The 21,513-nt window shown below is 36.7% G+C and overlaps 2 protein-coding genes across 6 annotated transcripts in view; one reads left to right on the top strand and one right to left on the bottom strand.

Annotated features, from left to right (window-relative positions):
* Positions 1-21,513, bottom strand: part of LOC128678573 (uncharacterized) — a 227,160-nt gene that overhangs the window by 160,715 nt on the left and 44,932 nt on the right. The gene's annotated exons all lie outside the window — the stretch shown is intronic.
* LOC128678917 (uncharacterized) lies at positions 16,165-19,982 on the top strand. Its single transcript, XM_053760829.2, has one exon. The coding sequence runs from the start codon at positions 16,277-16,279 to the stop codon at positions 19,715-19,717; it is 3,441 nt and encodes a 1,146-aa protein (XP_053616804.2). The 5' UTR covers positions 16,165-16,276; the 3' UTR covers positions 19,718-19,982.

Raw genomic sequence — 21,513 nt, 5'->3', positions numbered from 1 at the left:
GTCGACAGTTTAAATTCACTAGTGCTAGGCTACATGCCACTAAATGTCTATAGATAGTCGTAAAAATCATGTCAGATGCCTTTATATATGATACTAGCAGTAACACACCCGACAAGAAATAATATTTGGTTTCATTTAAGTCTTTCAAACGCCTATACTAAGTATTAGATTTGCTTGCAGTCAGCCAGTCAGATATTAAATGCTATATAATATCGGCAAAATATTGTTTTTCTGTCGTCCCTTAGCGACCGTAGATTACAATAATCAGGAAATATGGCGAAACATATGAAAATACATTTACATTAATTACCCTGGACAACATCGATCATTTAAAAGTCAGCCCCCATGTTGCGGCGGATGAGAGGCTCAGACGAGAGGATAGATTGGCGTGTGGTTCCGCCATAGAATAGGACCACTCCATGTCCTCACGTGAATGTCATTCGTGGCAACTAAAGGACACAGGACTTCAAAATATAATTGTTGATTTTTACGCATCATCATATCGAGTGTGTTATCGCTAACACTGGTGTCAGATTTTATTCAAGTCGCCTAAAGGTATCTGACATGACTTTTTACGACTACTTACCGCCATCTAGTGGCAGGTAGTCGCTTACACACTAGGGAACTAAACTGTCCAACAGTGTGCCGGTTTCCTCACGACGTTTTCCTTCACCGGAAGCAAGTGGTGGTCTATGAAAACTACTATATGTATATGACTCATATGGCACGAGTAGGTTACGAACCTGAGACCTTGCGATCCACAGCCGGGCGTCTTAACCATTACACCACCACCGTTTCCCGCAGCTTTTACGCTAACCCTGGGCTTCGGGACGTCACAGCTCCGAATGTTACCGGGAATACGCGAGGATGAGAGAACGGATGGTTGGCACTGATGAAAGGGTGTTTAGGAAGCATACAGACCTCTACACAAATAAAATTATTAAGTCGGAATTTCGGGATAAAAAATACCCCATGTGTTATTCCAGATTATATATTCTACTCTAGTAGATTTTGCGTGATCGAATGACATACATAAATACACACATTAATATCCTCACAAACTTTCGCATTTATAATAGTTGTATGTTTGCCTGTTATGTTTTATACATACTTGTATGAATAAATTAATATATATTGGTTTAATATTAGTTTGAGTGACAACCTACATAATAACACACTTAATAAGAATAAGAATGGATTTTGTGTGATGGAATAACTATTATTAGCAGCCGCAGCCCTTCTTTGCCGACCTCGGTGGCGCAGTGGTAAAGTTCTTGCCACTGAACCGAGAGGTCCCGGGTTCGAGCCCCGGTCAGTTCATGATAGGAAATGATTTTTTTGTGATTGGCCCGGGTCTTGGATGTTTATCTATATATGTATTTGTTATAAAATATAGTATCGTTGAGTTAGTATCCGATAACACAAGTCTCGAACTTACTTTGGGGCTATGTCAATCTGTGTGATTTGTCCCAATATATTTATTTATTTATATATTCGATTCGCTCGATTAAAAACATAATAGATTATACAACTAAACCTTCCTCAGTACAGACAGACAGACAGACAGGGGGAAGCAGTACTATGTTTTAAACGAAGTAGTGATAATTACGCAACACGCTCACACAAGCTCGAGTTTATCATTCATAGCATAATATAGTAGGATCCATACTAATATTATAAAAGCGAAAATAAGTCTGTTTGTCTGTTTAGTTTTCACGGCTAAACTGCTGGGAGTGAAAGTTTGTGTGAAAATCGTGACTGTTCCGCTTTCACAGAGAAATTCATGCGGGCGAAGCCGCAGGCAAAAGCTAGTATAAGTAGTATAAAATTATCGACTGATGATTATACTATTGGAATATTTTCACACTGCGTTAGCCCTAAATGATATAGAGTCATATAGAGTGGATCTATTACAGGGCGGGACCACACGCCACACACTGGATCTATCACACCTAAATTTAGCATTAGAATTCCAAAAATCAATTACTAAAAGCTCAGACAAGATAAGCGGGGGACAACGTAGCATCGGTTTTTACAGCGAGACGTCAGCATTAATTCCCGTTCGTTTTGTCTGTCTGTCATTCCGCTCTTCTGCCGCCATCTATGATTAATGTAAGAAATCGCAGAGTTTGCCCACCTCAGCCACTTTCATTAATCCACTAATACAAATTCAGTTTAAATTAAGCACTGAAGCACTGAATAGAGGTGCGAAATAAAAATTTTACAGAAGAATTATCAACGGCATATATTTTTCAAGTCGCCTAAAGATATCTGACGCAAATTTGCGACTACCTACCTCCATACTATATACTGTCAAATACTATATTACACTAGCTTTTGTACGCGGGTTCTCCCGCGTTTATTGTAATATATTTGTGTCAATAACTCGGCTTCCAAGCAACGTATCGCGATGAAATTTATACCATATTTTAAGTTAGACCGTATCTGCTATAGAACTTTGAAAACTGCTGCAAATTTCATACAGTAGTTTCTGCGTGATGCGCGAACAAACATACACACAGACAGATTGACAACCATTCTAAAAATAATTTATTTATTTGTTTATAATTATTTCTTTATATCCCATACAGACCCCAAATGTAATTTTCTTCAATATATATATATATATATGTTTATTTATATTTGAGAACTAGCCGTTTTTTTTACTCAGCGTGTAAGTCTCGCATCGAGATAACGCTGCCAGTGTTTTGGACACGTTGCCTCCCTGTGGCGCGTTGGGAGATTAACTTTTTTTTAACTAGATAATTAAACCTAACATATTACAACTAATAAATAATGTAAACTTATGTTTTTGTATATAACCAATGTACAGACATAGCCCATTTCCAGTTCAATTATATACTAATTCGCCCGCGGCTTCGCCTGCGTTAATTTTCCGGGATGAAAGGTACCCTATGTCCTTCTCCATGAATCAAACTACATGAATGCAAAATCTCAAGAAGATTGGTTGAGTAGATCGAGCGTGAAGTGGTAACAAACAAACTTACTTTCGCATTTAGTTAGGATATATTATTATTATATATTTTTATAAATGTTTTCTCCTTTTTTTTAATAAAAATAAAAAAGGGTACACCTCATACGTGGGCCGAAGCCAAGCGTAAGAGGGAAAAGTTTTATATGCTGAAGGTAGACGTGAGGGTAGACGAAGTTAGGAATTTACGTGTGATTCGGCATGTATTTAGTATTACCATTATATGTACATAGAAAATGTTTTTAGAGCTTCAAAAACTTGCTTGCTTACAGAAATAATATAATACGCGTATACTTATGTTTGACGAAATTAGATTAATAAAGAATTTAATATTAGAATTTAAGAAATACTTCTGTAACATTCAATTTTGGCTCGAAGCTCATCAAGGCAGTAATTCGGCGTGGGACTGAAACAGGTCACATGCATAGTAAATACTGAATCGCGCAGCGCAGAAATAACTGTGGAATTGTCATTACATTAATTATTAACTAGATTTTGCACGCGGCCTCGTCCGCCTTTTATTTCGGGTTCTTATTATTGTCTACTAGTTTTCACCCGGCGCTTCGCCCACGTGGATTATAAATAAAATATATTGGGACAAATCACACAGATTGATCTTGCCCCAAAGTAAGTTCGAAACTTGTGTTTTTTGGGATACTAACTCAACGATACTATATTTTATAACAAATACATATATAGATAAATATCCAAGACCCGGGCCAATCAGTAAAAGATAATTTTAAATCATGACCCGACCGGGGTTCGATCCCGGGACCTCTCGGTTCACGGTTCAGTGGCAAGAACTAACCCACTAACCACCGAGGTCGTCAACTTCAGATTTCCTACAGGGACAGTTTTTTTCCGATATAATTTTCTCCGTCTGATATTTATGTATATTATAACTTAATACTTTCTGTCTCTCATCTGAGCGTAGTCCTGGTCACTTCCTCAGCCGTTGAGCTTTGGAGCCCAGGGTCCGCTAACAACAAGGTTTCATACTATCGAGACTATTATATTGTACTTTGTCTGTACAATGCCATTTCTCTAATAAGTTTGACTCCTTACCAAAAATCGTTCAGCCTCGTGAACGAAGTCGCAGGCATCTGCTGGTTATCGATAAAGACAAAGATTATTTACTTGCAAAAACATGAGTTGACATTTTTTTACAGTGTGGTATCAAAGCGAGCAATCGACAGCGGAACAATCGATAGTTCGGCAACATAAGTTGGAAGCAACTGCATTCTAAACTTCAAAAATTACAAAATATCATATAACAAAGCGTATAGACGGACAAAATTTCAATATATTCTACAGAATAGGAAGCTATATATAATAATATGACACTTACTTGGCTATTATGATAACGTTTTATGAACTTCCAAAGTCGTATTTTATCGACAAAATGCACTTTCTTTACCGCCCATAAAGTGCTGTAAGGTCATAAACATATTTTTCTGATAACACATGGCGGGGGGGGAGATGGTATTTCGTTATACAATTTATTTTATAGACACTCAATTATTTTCACCTTTCCATACATGAGTGAACCGGCCTTAAAATGTGACCACTCCATATCCTCCTGTGGATGTCGTACGAGGCGACTAAAGAACATATAGCAATAGCAGCCCCAAGGAGGGTCGATGCCTAGCGAGCAGACGGTTGTAAAATCACAAGCACGTCTTCAATTTTTTTACCAGTGTACCAAATTTCATAACAATCGCTCCAGTAGATATAGCGTGAAGAGGTAACAAACAAACTTATTTTCGCATTTATAATATTATTTCCTATATATGCTTATATCGTTAAAACTACACAACAGAATATTATGCGGTGTTTTTAAATAGTGTGTAATTCCTTAGGTTTTAGCCAAGCGAAGCCTGGTTGGGGCGATAGTTTGATATAAACTTCAACTAAAGACCCTTTTCTGGACGACGAAGGCTATTGAAATTTTAAGGTTTTTGTAGTTTTAGCTTGTTGTTCCAAACAAGCTAAAACTACACTATTCAGAGCTTTTTGTACCTCTCTGTACACATGTAGTCTTTGGACACAATATACACAGGCTGCGTACGGAGCCCTGCGCACCCAGTTCAATAATGCTTTTAGGGTGCTGATGGGGCGCGCGCCGCCCTTGTAGTGCTTCGGCGATGCTTGCAGAAGCCAGGGTTGAAAGCCTGTCGGCCATTATTAGGAAGCGTACAGCATCTCTGATGCACCGAGTGCGGCGCAGCACCGACAGCCTGGTGAAGACCGTAGCTGCTAGGCTGGACGTGGACTGCGCTCTCATGCAGCACTGGACTCGCATCCACCTAGCTAAGGACACCAAGTGCTCTCGTAATTTTAATATAGATGTACTAACACAGTTTGTAAGACACTCTGTTACTAACACTATATAGGTTTTTAAACCTGAAATAAATGATTTTTATTTTTTTTATTTTTTATTTTGTACCTTTTGATGTACGGATCCCCAAAATTTATTAAGAGATTAATTAATTACCTTTAAATAATACTTGTAATATTTAAAAAGACAAACAGAACGACCCATTAAGGACTATAATAGCCAATTAGTTACAACAAAATAAATAACTCTTTTAAAAGTTCCATCCCTACCCCTGTAATTTATGTAGGCTGTTGGGGATTGCCCTAAAGAATACCGTGAATTATGGACAGAAGCTAATTACGATATATTGGTATGTGTTAGATATCTGGGGCTTAGTTCTGAAGTCACAACGTCTGACCTTCTTTATGTCAAATCTCCCTACATCCCTGCCCAACTAATAATTTATCATTACATAGTACAAAACAAAATAGAATCTCGTTGTCTGTCCCTATGTATGTTTAGATGTTTTAAACTACGCAACGGATTTTATTTAAGTGATTCAAGAGGAAGGTTTATATGTATAAAATTGCACACGAGCGAATCCACTACCTATATATATAAGATAGCTGCGCTCCGGGGCTTCGCTCCCGTGGGAATTTCAGGATAGAAAGTACCCTATGTGTTATTCCAGGTTTCATTTTACTCGTGTACCAAATTTAATAACAATCTGTCCAGTAGATTTTGCGTGGAAGAGTAACAAACATACACGCATTAGCATAGTGAGTTTGTTTTTTATCTTCATTCTGCACTAGATGTTGCCCGGGGCTTCGCTCCCGTGGGAATTTTGAGATAAAATATAGCCTATAGCAATCTTGGATAATGCACCTTTCTAATGGTGAAAGAATTTTTGAAATCGGTTCAGTAATTTCGGAGATTACCCGCTTCAAACATACAAACTCACAAACGCTTACCTCTTTATAATAATAGTATAGATTATGTAACTAACATACAAACGTTTGCCTTTACAATATTAATGGGATGGGATGAACTATAAACTACCAAATATCATCAAAATCCATTTGAAGGATTTTAATCAAATTTGGCACGCGGATTATTATAACCCATAACACATAAGTAATTTTTTATTCTGAATTTCCTACAGAATCTTAGGGGCAGTTGGTAAGATGTGTATACTGACTGGTATGGGTCTATGCTCAAGAGATGATGTAGAAATATGAACGCGGCCACATGAAACCATAAACACTAAATATTTTTGAACGAATTCTTTACTTGTTACTCTATGGTAAAAATATAGAACTAAAATTTGTCGTTTCACAAAGTTCTGTCTTTAATTTTCTAGTTTAGCTTGCATTCGTAATTTCTAACTTTACTTGTCAGTTTTTAATAAAAAAAAAAATAAACGTCTCTTTAAATCAGGATCGAATTTTACTCGGCCACAGAGGTTTTCCTAATCGCCATTACTTAACGGATAATGCAATTATCTTGAACGAATTCCCTCCCTGGGTAGGTTCTCCTTAGCTCTTAATTTAGAACTAAGTAGAACGTGTTTTTTTTTGCTAATACCAGTATTTATCAAGACGAGTATTATCATAGTTGGCACATACATACATAGATTTCAAAGTAAGAAAATATATGACATTTACGAAATTTTTGAAAATCTATTTTTGCGATGAGAATTGACCAAACCAATATATACTGAACGTGGTCAAGATCCTGCGTCTTTGATCGAAAGGTCCCAGATTCGAAGTCTACTTACGCAACATGATTTTATACACGAATCCTACTCGTGTAGTTTTCATAAACTATCACTTGCGTCCGGTGTAGGAATGTCGCTAGGTTATTGTAAAATTCATGCCAGATGCCTTTAGGCGACTTGTTAGTAATAACATTGTTGAAAAGTAAGTCATTAGAGGAAAAGGAAATGTTCCATCTAATTCGACCACGATAGCTCGCAGTCTATGCTTTTCTTTGTCTATGAAATAAAATCTTGTATACCCTGCTCATAGGCTCATGAAGATAGATGAGTTAAACACACGGCAAGCGCTTTATCATTTAGTTAAGTAATAAAAATATGCTCTAAAACGTTACCGCATTTTACATTTAATCGCATATACTAACTTATTCATGAAGTTAGCATAAGGTAAATATATTTTCGCCTTTATGCCTCCCAAGCTGCAATTTTCGTACAAGCTAATTTTGTGTTACATAAAAAAATGCGTGTTGCTACTAAAAAATAAGTAAAAATTTAAGGAAAGGATTACGTACGGAGCATCTCATAAAAAAATACTTACCAGGTGAATTCTGAAGCTTATTTGAATAGCAGACATAAATTTTTAACCCTCCAGGAAAAATGTGGTTACTAAAAGTATATTTTGTGTAATGTATAGTTGTTAACTATACATTACATAGGTTGATCTTTTATCGTATATTTATATTTTATTATTTATTTATCTACCCAAATTCATTGCAAACTCGCCGCTATTATCGCGACATAGAGGTTCATTCGGGGAAACTAGATGTGTTGTTGAATGTACTAGTCGTATTGCCCGTAAATCCGCCCGCGATAGCCTGTGTGTAAACTCGGATCGTTATAGTGCAAATTTCATCAAAATTGTCCAAGCTGTTTAGCTGTGAAAGCGTGACAGATTAGACTTTCGCATTTTTAATATTAGTATGAATAATTATACGTTTTCATACGTAATTTTACTTCCTTTTTTTCTTTTAAAGGCTCTTGTATATTTGATTGAAACTGTTCAACATATCTGTCTATTCGTGTAGAATCATATCTCAGAACCAGAAGTTGACACAATTCAGCTGAAAAATTCTACTTACCCATTGTTCTATGTTATCCATTTTATATCCTATTCATTTATTGAATTTCAATAAAATTTTCACCTTAGTGAATCATAAGTATAAATTTACATTAAATTAAGTAACAAGTAAGATTTATACACTTAAAAACACTTTCTGAGAGTTACAACAGCGTAATAATCACTTGTACAGTGACATCAACCCCTAAAGGGTGTTAAGTAAGTACCGAATCAACCCTTTTATCAACTTAATTACTGTCATGCTACGAATGACAGAGAGAGTGAATCATGTCGATGGTTTGGTATTCGAATTATGTAAATTCACTATACTTACGTACTAAGTATGTTAGTATTCCTCCCGAGGATATCGTGCGACTAAGACTTGACAGCTGATAGGCGACAGCAGTATTCCCAAAGAGGGATGGATGGAGGTAGGGAGGAATGAATGAAAACCATCCGGTATATTAACATTTGTAGATCCTCGTCGCAAGGGCGGTCGTTACATAAACCCCAGTTGAGGTCATTAAGTGGTTTAGAAACAGACACCTGGGTATTTTGTTTCAGGGTCAATCCGTAACCCTGTAACCTAATAGCTAACAGACGGCCTAGAGTACTATATATATAGATTCCGATGTTTTGTGTTTTAGAAATAAAGAATTGTTGTAAAGAGCTTTGTGTACAGTCGACCAAGTTACAATGTTACATCTTTATGCCCTGGCAATAAGGACGAATTTGCAATGAATTTGTGCAGGGTGATGTGCATTTGACTGTACTTTTATTTGTAGACCAATAGAGTTCCCGGGTCACATGGTGAAAATTGTTCGATTTCTTTTTTCTTTTTAATATGGCATACTTTCTAAAATCAATTTTTGCCACACGTGAAACGCAACAACAATAAAAGCTTGTTACAAAAATGACATTTTTGTAAAAACTTATTGAAATTCAAAACAGCTTTTGATAGAAATTCCTATGAAATAACATCCGTTGGGAATTTGTGGTTCTTTTAGCGACTGGGACTGGGATTGAATCAGCGTTTTCTGCATTGAAAATGGTTGCATCGTCCTGGGATGCTGAGATTGTTTGCGACGGGCATTCATTGTGAGAGAAAATAATATTGGCCAAGTTTCTTAATATTATCTCTAAAAACGTGTAAAAAATCGCATTCGTTGTGTGAGAACCCCAAATCAAATAATTACTTTATTCTGTATATTTATAGCCCTTTTGTTATTTTTGTTTATAAAAACAAAAAGGAAAAGGGGGCTAAAAATACGTTATTGGTCACACGTCAGATTATAGTCAAGTCGCCTAAAAAGGTATAAGACTATAATCTGACATACGACCAATAACGCACTAAAAATGAAGACTGAACAGTAAGGGCGAATTACGTATTTGTATATCCCTTCTCACTATCGCGTCCAATCGATGTGAAACGCAGCGAACCAATCACATCGCGGTGTGGTTGTCGTTGCGTCACAATGGCGCACTGTGATTGGTTAGCTGCGTCTCACTGCGAATCGACTCATAAATAGCAAAATCGAAGCACGTACACGTCGCTAAGTGGGACGTTGTTAGACTGTGTCGTATAGGAAATACATCGTATGCCCTCAGGTGCGACCCTAAGGGCCCATTGGTAAAATATCACATAGAATTTGTAGTGCCATGTGTTTGGCAAACATTGGCCAAACACTTTGGCATACTTTCCGCGTTTTGTTGTTTATATGTCGTGATAGCACTATATCAACAGTGCTATCACGACAAGGCAAGGCGGTATAAAATCATTGTTATTATAGTTATTGGACCTGTTGATCTTTGGGAAACAATTGTCTAAACAACATTGCGTGTTATAAAAAAAATAATAAAAAATATTTTCAAGGGACAGACGTGGTGAGTGGCTTTGTTTTACACTATGTAGTGATATCACTTGGCTTATAGAATGAGCCTATTGCCCTAAGGGACAGATTTCGTCAAGATCCTTGATAGAAAGACAACAAATGTCATCCCTTAATTTAAAGAAAACAAAAATATCGTTCGAACGTTCCTGTAAATGGCAAAGGAGGAGACTTTTCGTCGGACATGAAATAGGTTCCGAACAAAAGGTGCACAGAATAACGAGAGTGTAGAAATATAGCTCTTTACCATCCATATAAACTCTACATAATTAGACATACAAAATTAGTCAAGTCAGATTCCTTTAGGCTGAACATACGATAAGAAAGAAGAACCTCAACTACCGCGCCTTCCAATACGAAATGTGACACGGCTACAGAGAATTGGGGACTCTTATAGATGGTTTGTATGTCAAGCGACGTAAATAAAACAATGACAACACTTATTTAAATTTTCGAACATTTCAGTCAACACAGTTTTTCACATTACATCGAATTTACTTGTCGCAAAATGTCGATTCCATGCGTATTTTACTTTGTATGCCGTGCCATTACAGAGGCGCGGTACCCTTTTACGGGAAAAAATAACGCACCCTACCATTTTATCGAAAATGAATGAGATCACTTTAAAACAAACAACGGTCGGGCATATAAGATTACGGCTTTTGAACGAAAATTATTATCGACTCTGGCTAAAATGTTTATATTCTAAAATAAACTAGTTTATCAATAATATACGGCTATAATTTAACCTGGAATATATATATATATATATATATATATATATATAGGGTACTTTTTATTGGTATTAGAGCGAAACCCCGGGGCACAGCTAGTTTACTATAAAAGCGAAAACGAGTCTGGACTGTAATGTTTTGATTTGGAAAATCCAATTTTCCAAATCAAACCATTACAGTCCACAAAACAAACAAGTAATTTCAAAATAACACGATCCATAGAAAAACCTATGGAAATATAAACAAAACCTATTAAGCTAATGTAGATTAATGGTAACATGAAGAAAATTCTTTAAATGCTGTAGCAAATAACTCATATCACTAAACTGCTGGTAGTCACGACACGAACAGACGTGTACAGAGATAAAGGTGCATAGACACACATACGTGCCACAGGACGTGCTCCGCACTAAGACTATACCATGGATGTCGTTCAAGATGACCAAGGTACTAGACTTGACAGCTGATGATAAATAAAAAAATATATTAGGACAAATCACACAGATTAAGCTATAATATATATTGATGAAGAAACAATAACAACCCCAAAGCTGGCGTCCGGCAGGCGGCCAGTTGTAAAATCACAGAAGAATCTTCAAAATTGTAGTTTATTTTTACGCTGATTTCGTAGCATTGCAGCTTCAAATGTGGAGAGAAAGCTGCATAGACAGACAGACACACATATACGTCACACATCGATATATTTTTGACAGACAAAAAGCAATTACAGACATTTATAGACAATTATAGACAACATTTCTTTCGGCATTTCTTCTCAGCAGTAGTCGTTCCGAAATGCCAGTAGCCAGTAGTTTGTAGCTTGCGAGAAATAACTATAAATATAAAAATTGACGAGATAAAGCCTGAGAAGGTATAATTTCTGAATAAATGATTTGAATTTGCAATAATGACCTTACGTATACATGATGTAACTAAATATAAACAATTGATGTGTTATAAAAGCAATATGAAAAGGGGAAGGCTAATTAATAAAATTGAGTATCGTTATAACACTTAAAGTCTTAAATTGTCCAAGTCGCGAAATATCAAAGATGAAAAATGTGCAGACGCGAAATATTATAAACATTTTGTAGTAATTATTGGTTCAAACAGTGTAAAATCTTAACCTCTATACTTCGTTGTTTTGTGTTGATACTGGCTAGCATTATGAAGCTTGTTTATACGTAAATTATCAGCAATTGCTGCGTTTATTACAAATTCAATTACAATCGTACATATACTAGCTGCGCCCCAAGGGCTCGCCCTTCATGGAATTTCGGAGTACCCTTCACACAGGGTGTAACAAAATACATTTGAAATATTACATATGAAGATCATCTATATACTTTATGCGAAGCTTCAAGTTATGGTGATTATTCCTCGCACACTAGCGCCACTTAATGACATTTCTTAGCGAAAATTTAAAAATATTTTAACAGATTATGCCATAGATTATTAAAGAATTTTAGTAGTTATTCTATAATATTATAAATGCAATATTTTGTGAGGTGATATGTAAATGTATGTTTGTTACTCTTATCACGCAAAATCTACTGGACCGATTGTTATGAAATTTAGTACACATATAGAATATAACTTGGAATAACACATACTTTTTATCCCGATGGGATAAATAGTATGTAATTCCCATGGGAGCGAAGCCAGTATCAATATAATTCCTTTAGCATTTGCTCGCGGCTTGTGTTACACATACATGTGTTAATCTAATCCGCTACCTCAATACCAAATTTCATAAAAATTGGCCCAGTGATTTGAGCGTCAAGAAGTAACAAACATACACACAAACTTTTGCCTATATAATATTAGTGGGATTAGTAAGTGCGTTAAGTATTTTCTTAAAAATTACAGGAAGATATATAAATAAATAATAAATATACTAACAATATATTAGGACAAATCACACAGATTGAGCTAACCACAAAGTATGGTCGAGACTTGTGTTATGGGATGCTAACTCAACGATATTATACTTTATAACAAATACATAATATAGATAAACATCCAAGAACCGGGCCAATCAGAAAAAGATCATTTTCCATCATGACTCAACAAGCATCAAACCCAGGACCTCTCGGTTAAGAGGCAAAAACTTTACCACTGCGCCACCGTGGTCGTCGAACGATATATATGGATAAATAACAATGTTTTAATAACTTGTAAAGGTTATGTTGATTTTTATTATTTTACGAAGTTGTTATATAACTTTGCAAGCGTCTGCGTGACGTATGATAATCAATCTAAATTAATTAATGCACACAAACGGCGTGCGGTGGCTAAAATTAACTACAGACGATTTGAGTAATAATAGAAAATAAAATTATGACCTACTAGCTGCGCCCCGGGGCTTCGCTTCCGCGGAAATTTCAGTACACAAAGTACCCTGTGTGTTATTCCAGGTTATATTCAACACGTGTACCAAATTTCGTAACAGTCCGTCCAGTAGATTTTGCGTGACAGAACAAACATACATACACACATTTACATCCACACATACTTTCGCATTTATAATATTAGTAGAACTAGTTGTTGTCCGCGTCTCAACACGTAAAAAATTAGCCTATATCACTGTCCAGGTTACTAACTATATTCATACCAAAAAATCACCTCAATCCAATACTCCATTTTAGTCTCACGTAACAGAAGAATACCTCATACGCCAGCCCCAGGCGTCGCGACGTCACAGCTGAAACCGGCAACATGAGGAAAAAAGGCTAAATAAGGGACCCCGGGACTCCAACGCTCAATGGATGCGGAAGTAACCGGCAAAACGCTCATATGAGAAAGATATATAATGCTATTCCTAATTTTTATGTCTAATTACTTACGAATTCATAATCACTTCAAAAATTGAGTGCATCCATACCTGCAAAAAAATTTTTTTTCATTATTACACAATGAGAATAATTGATTTATTACTATTACGTAAAGAGAATTCGGCTTGTGCATATAAAAGTAATCTGGTATCAATCGCAAAACCTCCTAAAGACTACTTGGGTACATAAAATCAAACAACTTTTATTCTACGACTTTTCGTGATTCGTAGTTTTTTATAATTAAAAAAAAAACCATCTAATTTGCGATTCTTCACATTTTAAGCCTCTATGTAATAGCCGAGCAACACGAGACAGTACAGTAGCGTTATCTAGCAGAATCGAACATAGAGTTATCGTTTTATAGAAACGACATTAAAACTTAAAAAAAAAAAATATATTTTTATTTATTACGTTTAGACAAAAGTCGTAGAACAAAAGATGTGTACCTTATGCGCCTTTGGAAGATTATGCGTTAGATACCAGTAACCCTGTATGTTTATGAGACTCAAAATTATTGGACGATTTTTAAAGCATTGTCCAAAAAACAAAGCTTCCTTTTAATAATAAAGCGTAATCAATAAAAGGGTTGTATTATGAAAGGATACGGATACTACCTTATAGCATCACACATCAGGCTTGTCTACGCGCATGCGCTGTGACGACGAGCTCGCGCCTGCGCGATGTTTCTTTTCTTTAAAAAACAAATGCTGTCATGGACGATTCTTGGCTGTTGGATTTTGAAATGTATTGCTCGTAATTTACCAGCCCTTAAATAAAATAATCTTTGTCAAATACCGAGTATAATTATTTATAAATATATACTCAGACAAGATCCTACAGTTTGGTCCTTCGCGGAAAAGCGAGCAAGGCAATCGAATGGACGAACAATGAAAATTTATGGATATCTACGCGACGGCGTTTGATGGCAATGGCGGCAGATCAAAAAAGATTCTGAAAATAAAAGGCGTGATATTCCACCGGCTACGAGAGCACCTCCTGTGAGTTCGTTCCAATTCATCATTTCGATTTGCCCAAATAAATTCTTACATTTTCCATTAATTCCAACACATTTTTCTTTTCAATTTCTTGTTTCTCTCACATATTTCAAAACGTATATTTCTTTGTTTGCGCTGTATTACCTGGTACATAATCGCATGTTATCAGTTTTGCAGTTTGCTTTGTTTGCTCTGCTTCACAAAATTTAATTATTTTAAATATAAATTATTTTTTATTTAATGATGGCGCAAACAGCTAGTGAGAATATTGCCAAACTTATTAAAAAGAGAGGAAGCATAAAAGCTAAGCTAACTCATTTCGCAACATATTTTGATTCAGCTAAAGGCTATAAGGAGCTAAGCGAAGTCCATGCCAATGAGCTTCGATTACGCCTTACGCGTGTCGAAAGCATTATCCAGGAATTCGATGATTTGCAGACTGAGATCGAATCGCTCTCTGAATCCCCTGAGGAGCAGTACGCAGCTCGAGAGAAGTTTGAGGCTCAGTACTACCAACTGACCGCGGCCGCCCGCACCTTGCTCGACACAGCCGGCGCTGGAGTGCGTCGAGGCGGGTCAGGTTCCGTGTCGAGCTTCGGCGACGCCAAAACAGGTGGGACTTGCAACCATAACACGAGGTTTCAATTGCCGAAAATTAATATTCCTAAATTTGATGGTGCTTATCAGAATTGGCTCGAATTTAGAGATACGTTTAGTTCTTTAATACACACTAATAAAGATTTGGATGATATTAGTAAATTTCATTATTTGCGAGCTTCTTTAGTAGGAAGCGCCGCTATAATTATACGAAATATTGACTTCACAAGTGAGAATTATATAACCGCTTGGGAGTTATTGTGTGCGCGCTATGATAATTCTAGGCTATTGGTGAATAACCATGTACAAGCATTATTTAATATAGGATCAATAACGAAAGAGTCGAGCAAGTCACTGCGTTATTTGATTGATGTTACTAATAAAAATATTAGGGCTCTCACTATTTTGAAGCAACCTACCCAGCACTGGGATACTCTTATAGTTCACATGATGGTTACGAAACTAGATTCCACCACTCTTAGGAAATGGGAGGAATACAGGAATACCTTGTCTGAACCGCCTACACTCGAAATATTTTGTACATTTGTACGAAACAGGGCAGACCTGCTAGAATCCTTGGAGGAAAATAATAAAATGCACAAAGGTCAATGCCCTGACACGTCGAAAAACAAATCTTTCCTAAATGTATCCAGTGGTTCAGATAAAGTTAATACACGCAAAGAGAACTTATGTCCTATGTGTAAATCTGGTCATTTATTATATCATTGTGATAAGTTTAGGGAGTTGTCCATAGAACACCGTATTTCAAAGGCAAGAGATTTGAAGGTTTGTTTAAATTGTTTACGCCCAGGCCATGAGGCGAGGTGTACGCTCCACGGTATCAGGTATCTGTAATCAAACGTGTAAAACTACATACTCGTGTCAGCTTACTATTGAGTCCTTACATAGTGATTATAAAACCGATATAAATTGTCTTATTTTGCCCGAAATTACAAAAGCACTGCCGTCCAAACTTGTAAACATAGATAGCATTCTCATACCTTCAGGTGTACAGTTGGCTGATCCTTCATTTAATATTCCCGCCGCTGTAGACATACTGGTAGGTGCAGAGGTATTCTGGAACGTCATGTGCAACAATTCTATTGATTTGGGTAAAAATATGCCAAAGTTATACGAAACAAAATTAGGTTGGTTAGTTTCAGGTTATGTAGCACGTGCCAAAACTAAATCATACCAGTGTAATTTCATAAATCAAGATGATAGTATAACTCAATTTTGGGAATTAGATTCGATTTCGCCTAAATATGCATTTACGACTGAAGAACGTGCCTGTGAAAATAAATTTAAGTTAGATACTTACCGTAATGAAGAAGGCCGTTTCGTTGTGACTATGCCCTTAAAAAAGGATCCTCACGAATTAGGAGATTCTTACGTGATGGCTAAGATCCGTTTCCTTTCTCTCGAAAGAAAGTTCAGTAGAGATCCTGGTTTTAAAAATAAATACTTGGAGTTCTTGCGTGAATACGAAGAACTCGGTCATATGACTGAAAATACATTGTCTTTACGTGATAGTAGTATTGTAAATTATTACCTACCGCATCACGGTGTAATTAGGGAATCAAGTACCACTACTAAACTACGTACGGTATTTGACGCTTCTGCAGTTACTACAACAGGGCTGTCTCTCAATGACATCCAAATGATAGGGCCTACTGTCCAAGACGACCTTGTGTCTATACTTATAAGGTTTCGTCAACATAAATATGTGATTTCGGGTGATATTGAGAAAATGTATAGGGCTATAGATGTTAACCCTTCTCAGCGCTCGTTACAACAAATAATATTTAGATCAGACCCGTCCCAACCTCTTAAGACATATACTTTAAATACTGTTACATACGGAGTTGCATCCTCCCCGTATTTAGCGACCAAGTGCCTTTCTTCTCTGTCTGAAACTGTTGATGATGTACTTGTAAAAAATTCTATAAAAAGGGATTTTTACGTTGACGATTATCTCAGTGGAGGGTTTACTGAAGAGGACGTCGTAAAACAGACGAAGGCAGTAATTAATGTATTATCGTCAGCAAAATTTAATTTAAGAAAATTTAAATCAAATAGTCAAGTAATATTAAACCAATTGTTGTCAGAGGAAACAAGTTCAAATAATTTTTTAGATATATCTGAATATTCTAATACTCCATCAAAAACCTTAGGTTTAATTTGGAGCCCTAAGTGTGATACGTTGTCGTTTTCAATAAATATTGAAAATAAATATAAAATCACTAAAAGAAATATTCTTTCAGTAATAAGTCAAATTTTTGATCCCCTAGGGCTCGTGGGCCTAGCAGTGGTAGAAGCAAAAATAATATTGCAACAAATATGGTCATTAAAGTTAGGTTGGGATGATGAAGTACCAGAAAATATAAAAGGACAATGGACTTCATTCTCAAGACAGTTAACTTTTTTAAATAATATTAAAATTCCTAGATGGGTACTGCACGATGATTTCTGTAAGGTAGAATTACACATTTTTTCTGACGCCTCTGAGCGTGCTTACGGGTCGTGTATTTACGCTCGTTCTATAACTAAAGATGGTGTTGTATATGTTAACTTGATTGCATCCAAAAATAAAGTAGCACCAATGAAACCAACAACGATGCCACGCCTTGAGCTTTGTGCAGCTCTCTTAGCATCAAGGTTATGCGCTAAAGTTAGGAATTCTATAACGTTAGAGGTTAGTTGCAGATACTGGTGTGATTCCACCATCGTATTAGGGTGGCTAAAAACCCCTGTACATCGTTTAAAACCTTTTGTTCGCAATCGCGTGAACGAAATTAATGAAAATAGTGTAAACTGCACCTGGAGCTACGTGCCTTCCCTCGATAATCCCGCGGATCTCGTTTCTCGCGGGGTGAAGGCTGATCTTGTCAGCAATTTGTCACTGTGGTGGTTTGGCCCCCAGTTTTTAACCTGTAATGAGGAGTTATGGCCAAGAATACCTAACTCAAGTGAGACACGAGATCTACCAGACGTAGTCTGTCATCTAAGTCAGGAGTCCAATTCTGATATAGAGAATACGAATATTGTGTCTTCACTTATACACAAACATTCAAATCTCACTCGTCTTATTCATACTCTCGCTTACATACAGCGGTTTATAAAAAATTGTAAAAATAAAAATAACAAATGCAAAGAGTGTTTAACTTCAGATGAAATACGTGAATCTTTATTTATTATTCTTAGGCAGGGTCAGGTTGAAATGTTTCCTGAAGAATATAAAATCTTAAAAAATAACGGCAAGTTACCATCTAAAAATAGACTATTGTCTTTGACCCCGTTTATTCATTCAGACAATTTAATTAGAGTAGGAGGAAGGCTTGACAAATCTCCTTACTCATATGACCAAAAGCATCCGATTCTTGTATGCTGTAAACATTATTTAACTAAATTAATCTTTCGTAGACAACATTTAAAGCTCTTACATGCAGGTCCGCAACTTTTACTTTCGGACATAAGGCAGTCATACTGGGCTCTAGGTGGTAGGAATCTGGCTAGGTTTATCGTTAAAAAATGCGTCACATGTTTTAGGCACAAAAGTCAAACTTTACAGCCCATCATGGGCCAATTACCTGTGTCTAGAACCAAATTAGAATTTCCTTTTCTTCACTGTGCAGTTGACTATGCCGGGCCAATTTTGATAGCCGATCGAAAAGGTCGTGGTTGCAAGTTAATTAAATCATACCTGTGTATTTTTGTATGCTTAGCAGTGAAGGCAGTTCACTTGGAGCTCGTCACGGACCTGACTAAAGATTCTTATTTAGCTGCTTTGCGCCGTTTTATTAGTCGTCGCGGCAAACCCAAAACGATAACCTCAGATAATGGGACCAATTTCGTAGGCGCATGCAATGAACTAGAAAGTTTTCTTTCTCAACGTAACCTTACTGAGGATTTAGCCGATGAAGGTATTACTTTCTTTTTTACACCTGCATATTCCCCTCATTTCAATGGGATGGCTGAAGCTGCTGTCCGATCGACGAAGCATCATTTACGTCGAATACTGAATTTAACTCATTTAACCTATGAAGAAATGTCAACTTGTCTCACTCAAGTCGAAGCGATATTAAACTCGCGGCCTTTAATCCCTCTTTCCTCAGAAACTAATGACTTTTCTGTCCTGACTCCTTCACATTTTTTGATTGGACGAACTCTGACTTCCGTGCCATATCCACAAATCGCCGACAACGTGAATATCACATTGCTGCAGCGTCATAAGCGAGTCGAAGCTATAAAACAACATTTTTGGAATAGATTTACCAATGAATATATCTGCACTCTTCAACAGAAGACAAAATGGAAACAAACTAAGAATGATATCGAGATGAACTCGCTTGTTTTGATCAAAGACAAGTCAACGCCGCCTCTGCTCTGGTCTCTCGGTCGTGTCATTCAAGTCTATCCTGGAGCGGATGGTATTAACCGTGTTGCCGAAGTAAAAACCATGAAAGGGACTATAAGAAGAGGCTGGAATAACCTATGTGCTCTTCCTCTAGATGATGACCTGATGTAACTTTGAAGCTTCATATGCTTATCAGGTCCTTGAGACCTTCATTCAGATGATCTTCAACCCGGGGAGTGCTGTCTACGCGCATGCGCTGTGACGACGAGCTCGCGCCTGCGCGATGTTTCTTTTCTTTAAAAAACAAATGCTGTCATGGACGATTCTTGGCTGTTGGATTTTGAAATGTATTGCTCGTAATTTACCAGCCCTTAAATAAAATAATCTTTGTCAAATACCGAGTATAATTATTTATAAATATATACTCAGACAAGATCCTACAGGCTCATGCGCAAAACGTTTCTTTCGCAGAATATCGTTTTCTTAGAAGTTCTCTTTATCAAAATGTCGCGCCAGGGACTTACAATAAAACTTATGTTTCAAAGCAAAATCATTTATTTAAAAATATAGAGTATGAAGTCATAATTTCGGTACTTAAATTAACTTAAGTATGAATTTTAACCAAGGTGAGAGATACGAGTATTAGTAGTGCGAAAATTTATTTTTTAATTCATTTATGAAAATGATAAAAATAAAATCTGCTGTTTATAAGTAAGTATATAGATAGATCTTTGGCCACAGAGGTCGCCGATATTTGCAGAAGTGCGGTATGACCTTTACTGTTTCAACGTTTTACAAGTGAGACTAATAACAGATAATACTCGTATTAATAGGGCCCCGTGGGTTTCAAAGCCACGACCTACGGATCAATAAGGCCTACCCGCTATACCACAAAGGTCTTGGCATGGATCCCATGGGGCGCATACTAATTTACTTAGGTATGTATCAAGTTTCGTAAAATTAATCAATGTACATTTAAAACTAATTTTCTACAGCGTGTATCGGGTCTCTGTCCGTTTGTCTCCACGCACAATATCTTACGAACCGTGATAGTTATATGATTGAATGAATAAAAAAAGACAGACTAAAAAAAAGAAAATTTAATGGGGCTCTTGTTATTAATAATTATAATTATATATATATAATTAGACGTATTTAACAGAAGGGCTCGGCGCCCCTAACCTGAGGCCACTTCGCCCAGTTCCCCGAAATTAAAAGGGCTTAATACAACAGATATGATATTTTGCTGTAGATAACTAGCTATAGCACGCTGCTCCGCCCGCGTTAATTTCCCATGGGAACATTCATTTTTTCGGGACGAACAGTACCGTATGTCCTTCTCCGTACTTCAAAAGCTATGCAAAATTTGAAGAAGATTAGTTTAAAAATAAAGCGTGAAGAGGTAACAAACTTACTTTCGCATTTATAATAAACGTATTAATTAGGAAGGATGGTACGGAAACTTTAGTGCGCGAGTCCGACCCGAACTTGATCGGTTTTATTCAGAAATCTTTTGTTCTATGTCGTGTAAAAAATTGATAGTAAAAATTCCAATTTCTCGAATGTTCCGATCGTCAACTCGCTTTTACTACTGCAATCTGTATTAGTTGTATATTTGAATCAACTGTTATTGTCCTCTTTTCAGATTTACCAGCGAATACTTTGGCCACATTGAACAACACTCAACGGGCCACACGTACACGGCGGCGGACACAATCTAATGGACACAAACATAGAAACGAGCACAATATACAGAACCGCGTTATGTTAGTACAAATATTTGTGACCACACATAAAAATATGCGAAGCGGTGGTGGTGTAACGGTTAAGACGCCCGCCTGTGGATTGAAAGGTCCCAGGTTCGAATCGTACTCGTGCCACATATGTTTGTATACAAATCTGACTCATATATAGTAGTTTTCATCGACCACCACTTGCTTCCGGTGAAGAAAAACATGGTGAGGAAA

This window comes from Plodia interpunctella, chromosome 20 (assembly GCF_027563975.2).
Source record: "Plodia interpunctella isolate USDA-ARS_2022_Savannah chromosome 20, ilPloInte3.2, whole genome shotgun sequence".
Classification (NCBI taxonomy): Eukaryota; Metazoa; Arthropoda; class Insecta; order Lepidoptera; family Pyralidae; genus Plodia; species Plodia interpunctella.
The sequence above is the reverse complement of the archived record's forward strand: the minus strand, read 5'-3'. Positions and strand labels throughout refer to the sequence as shown.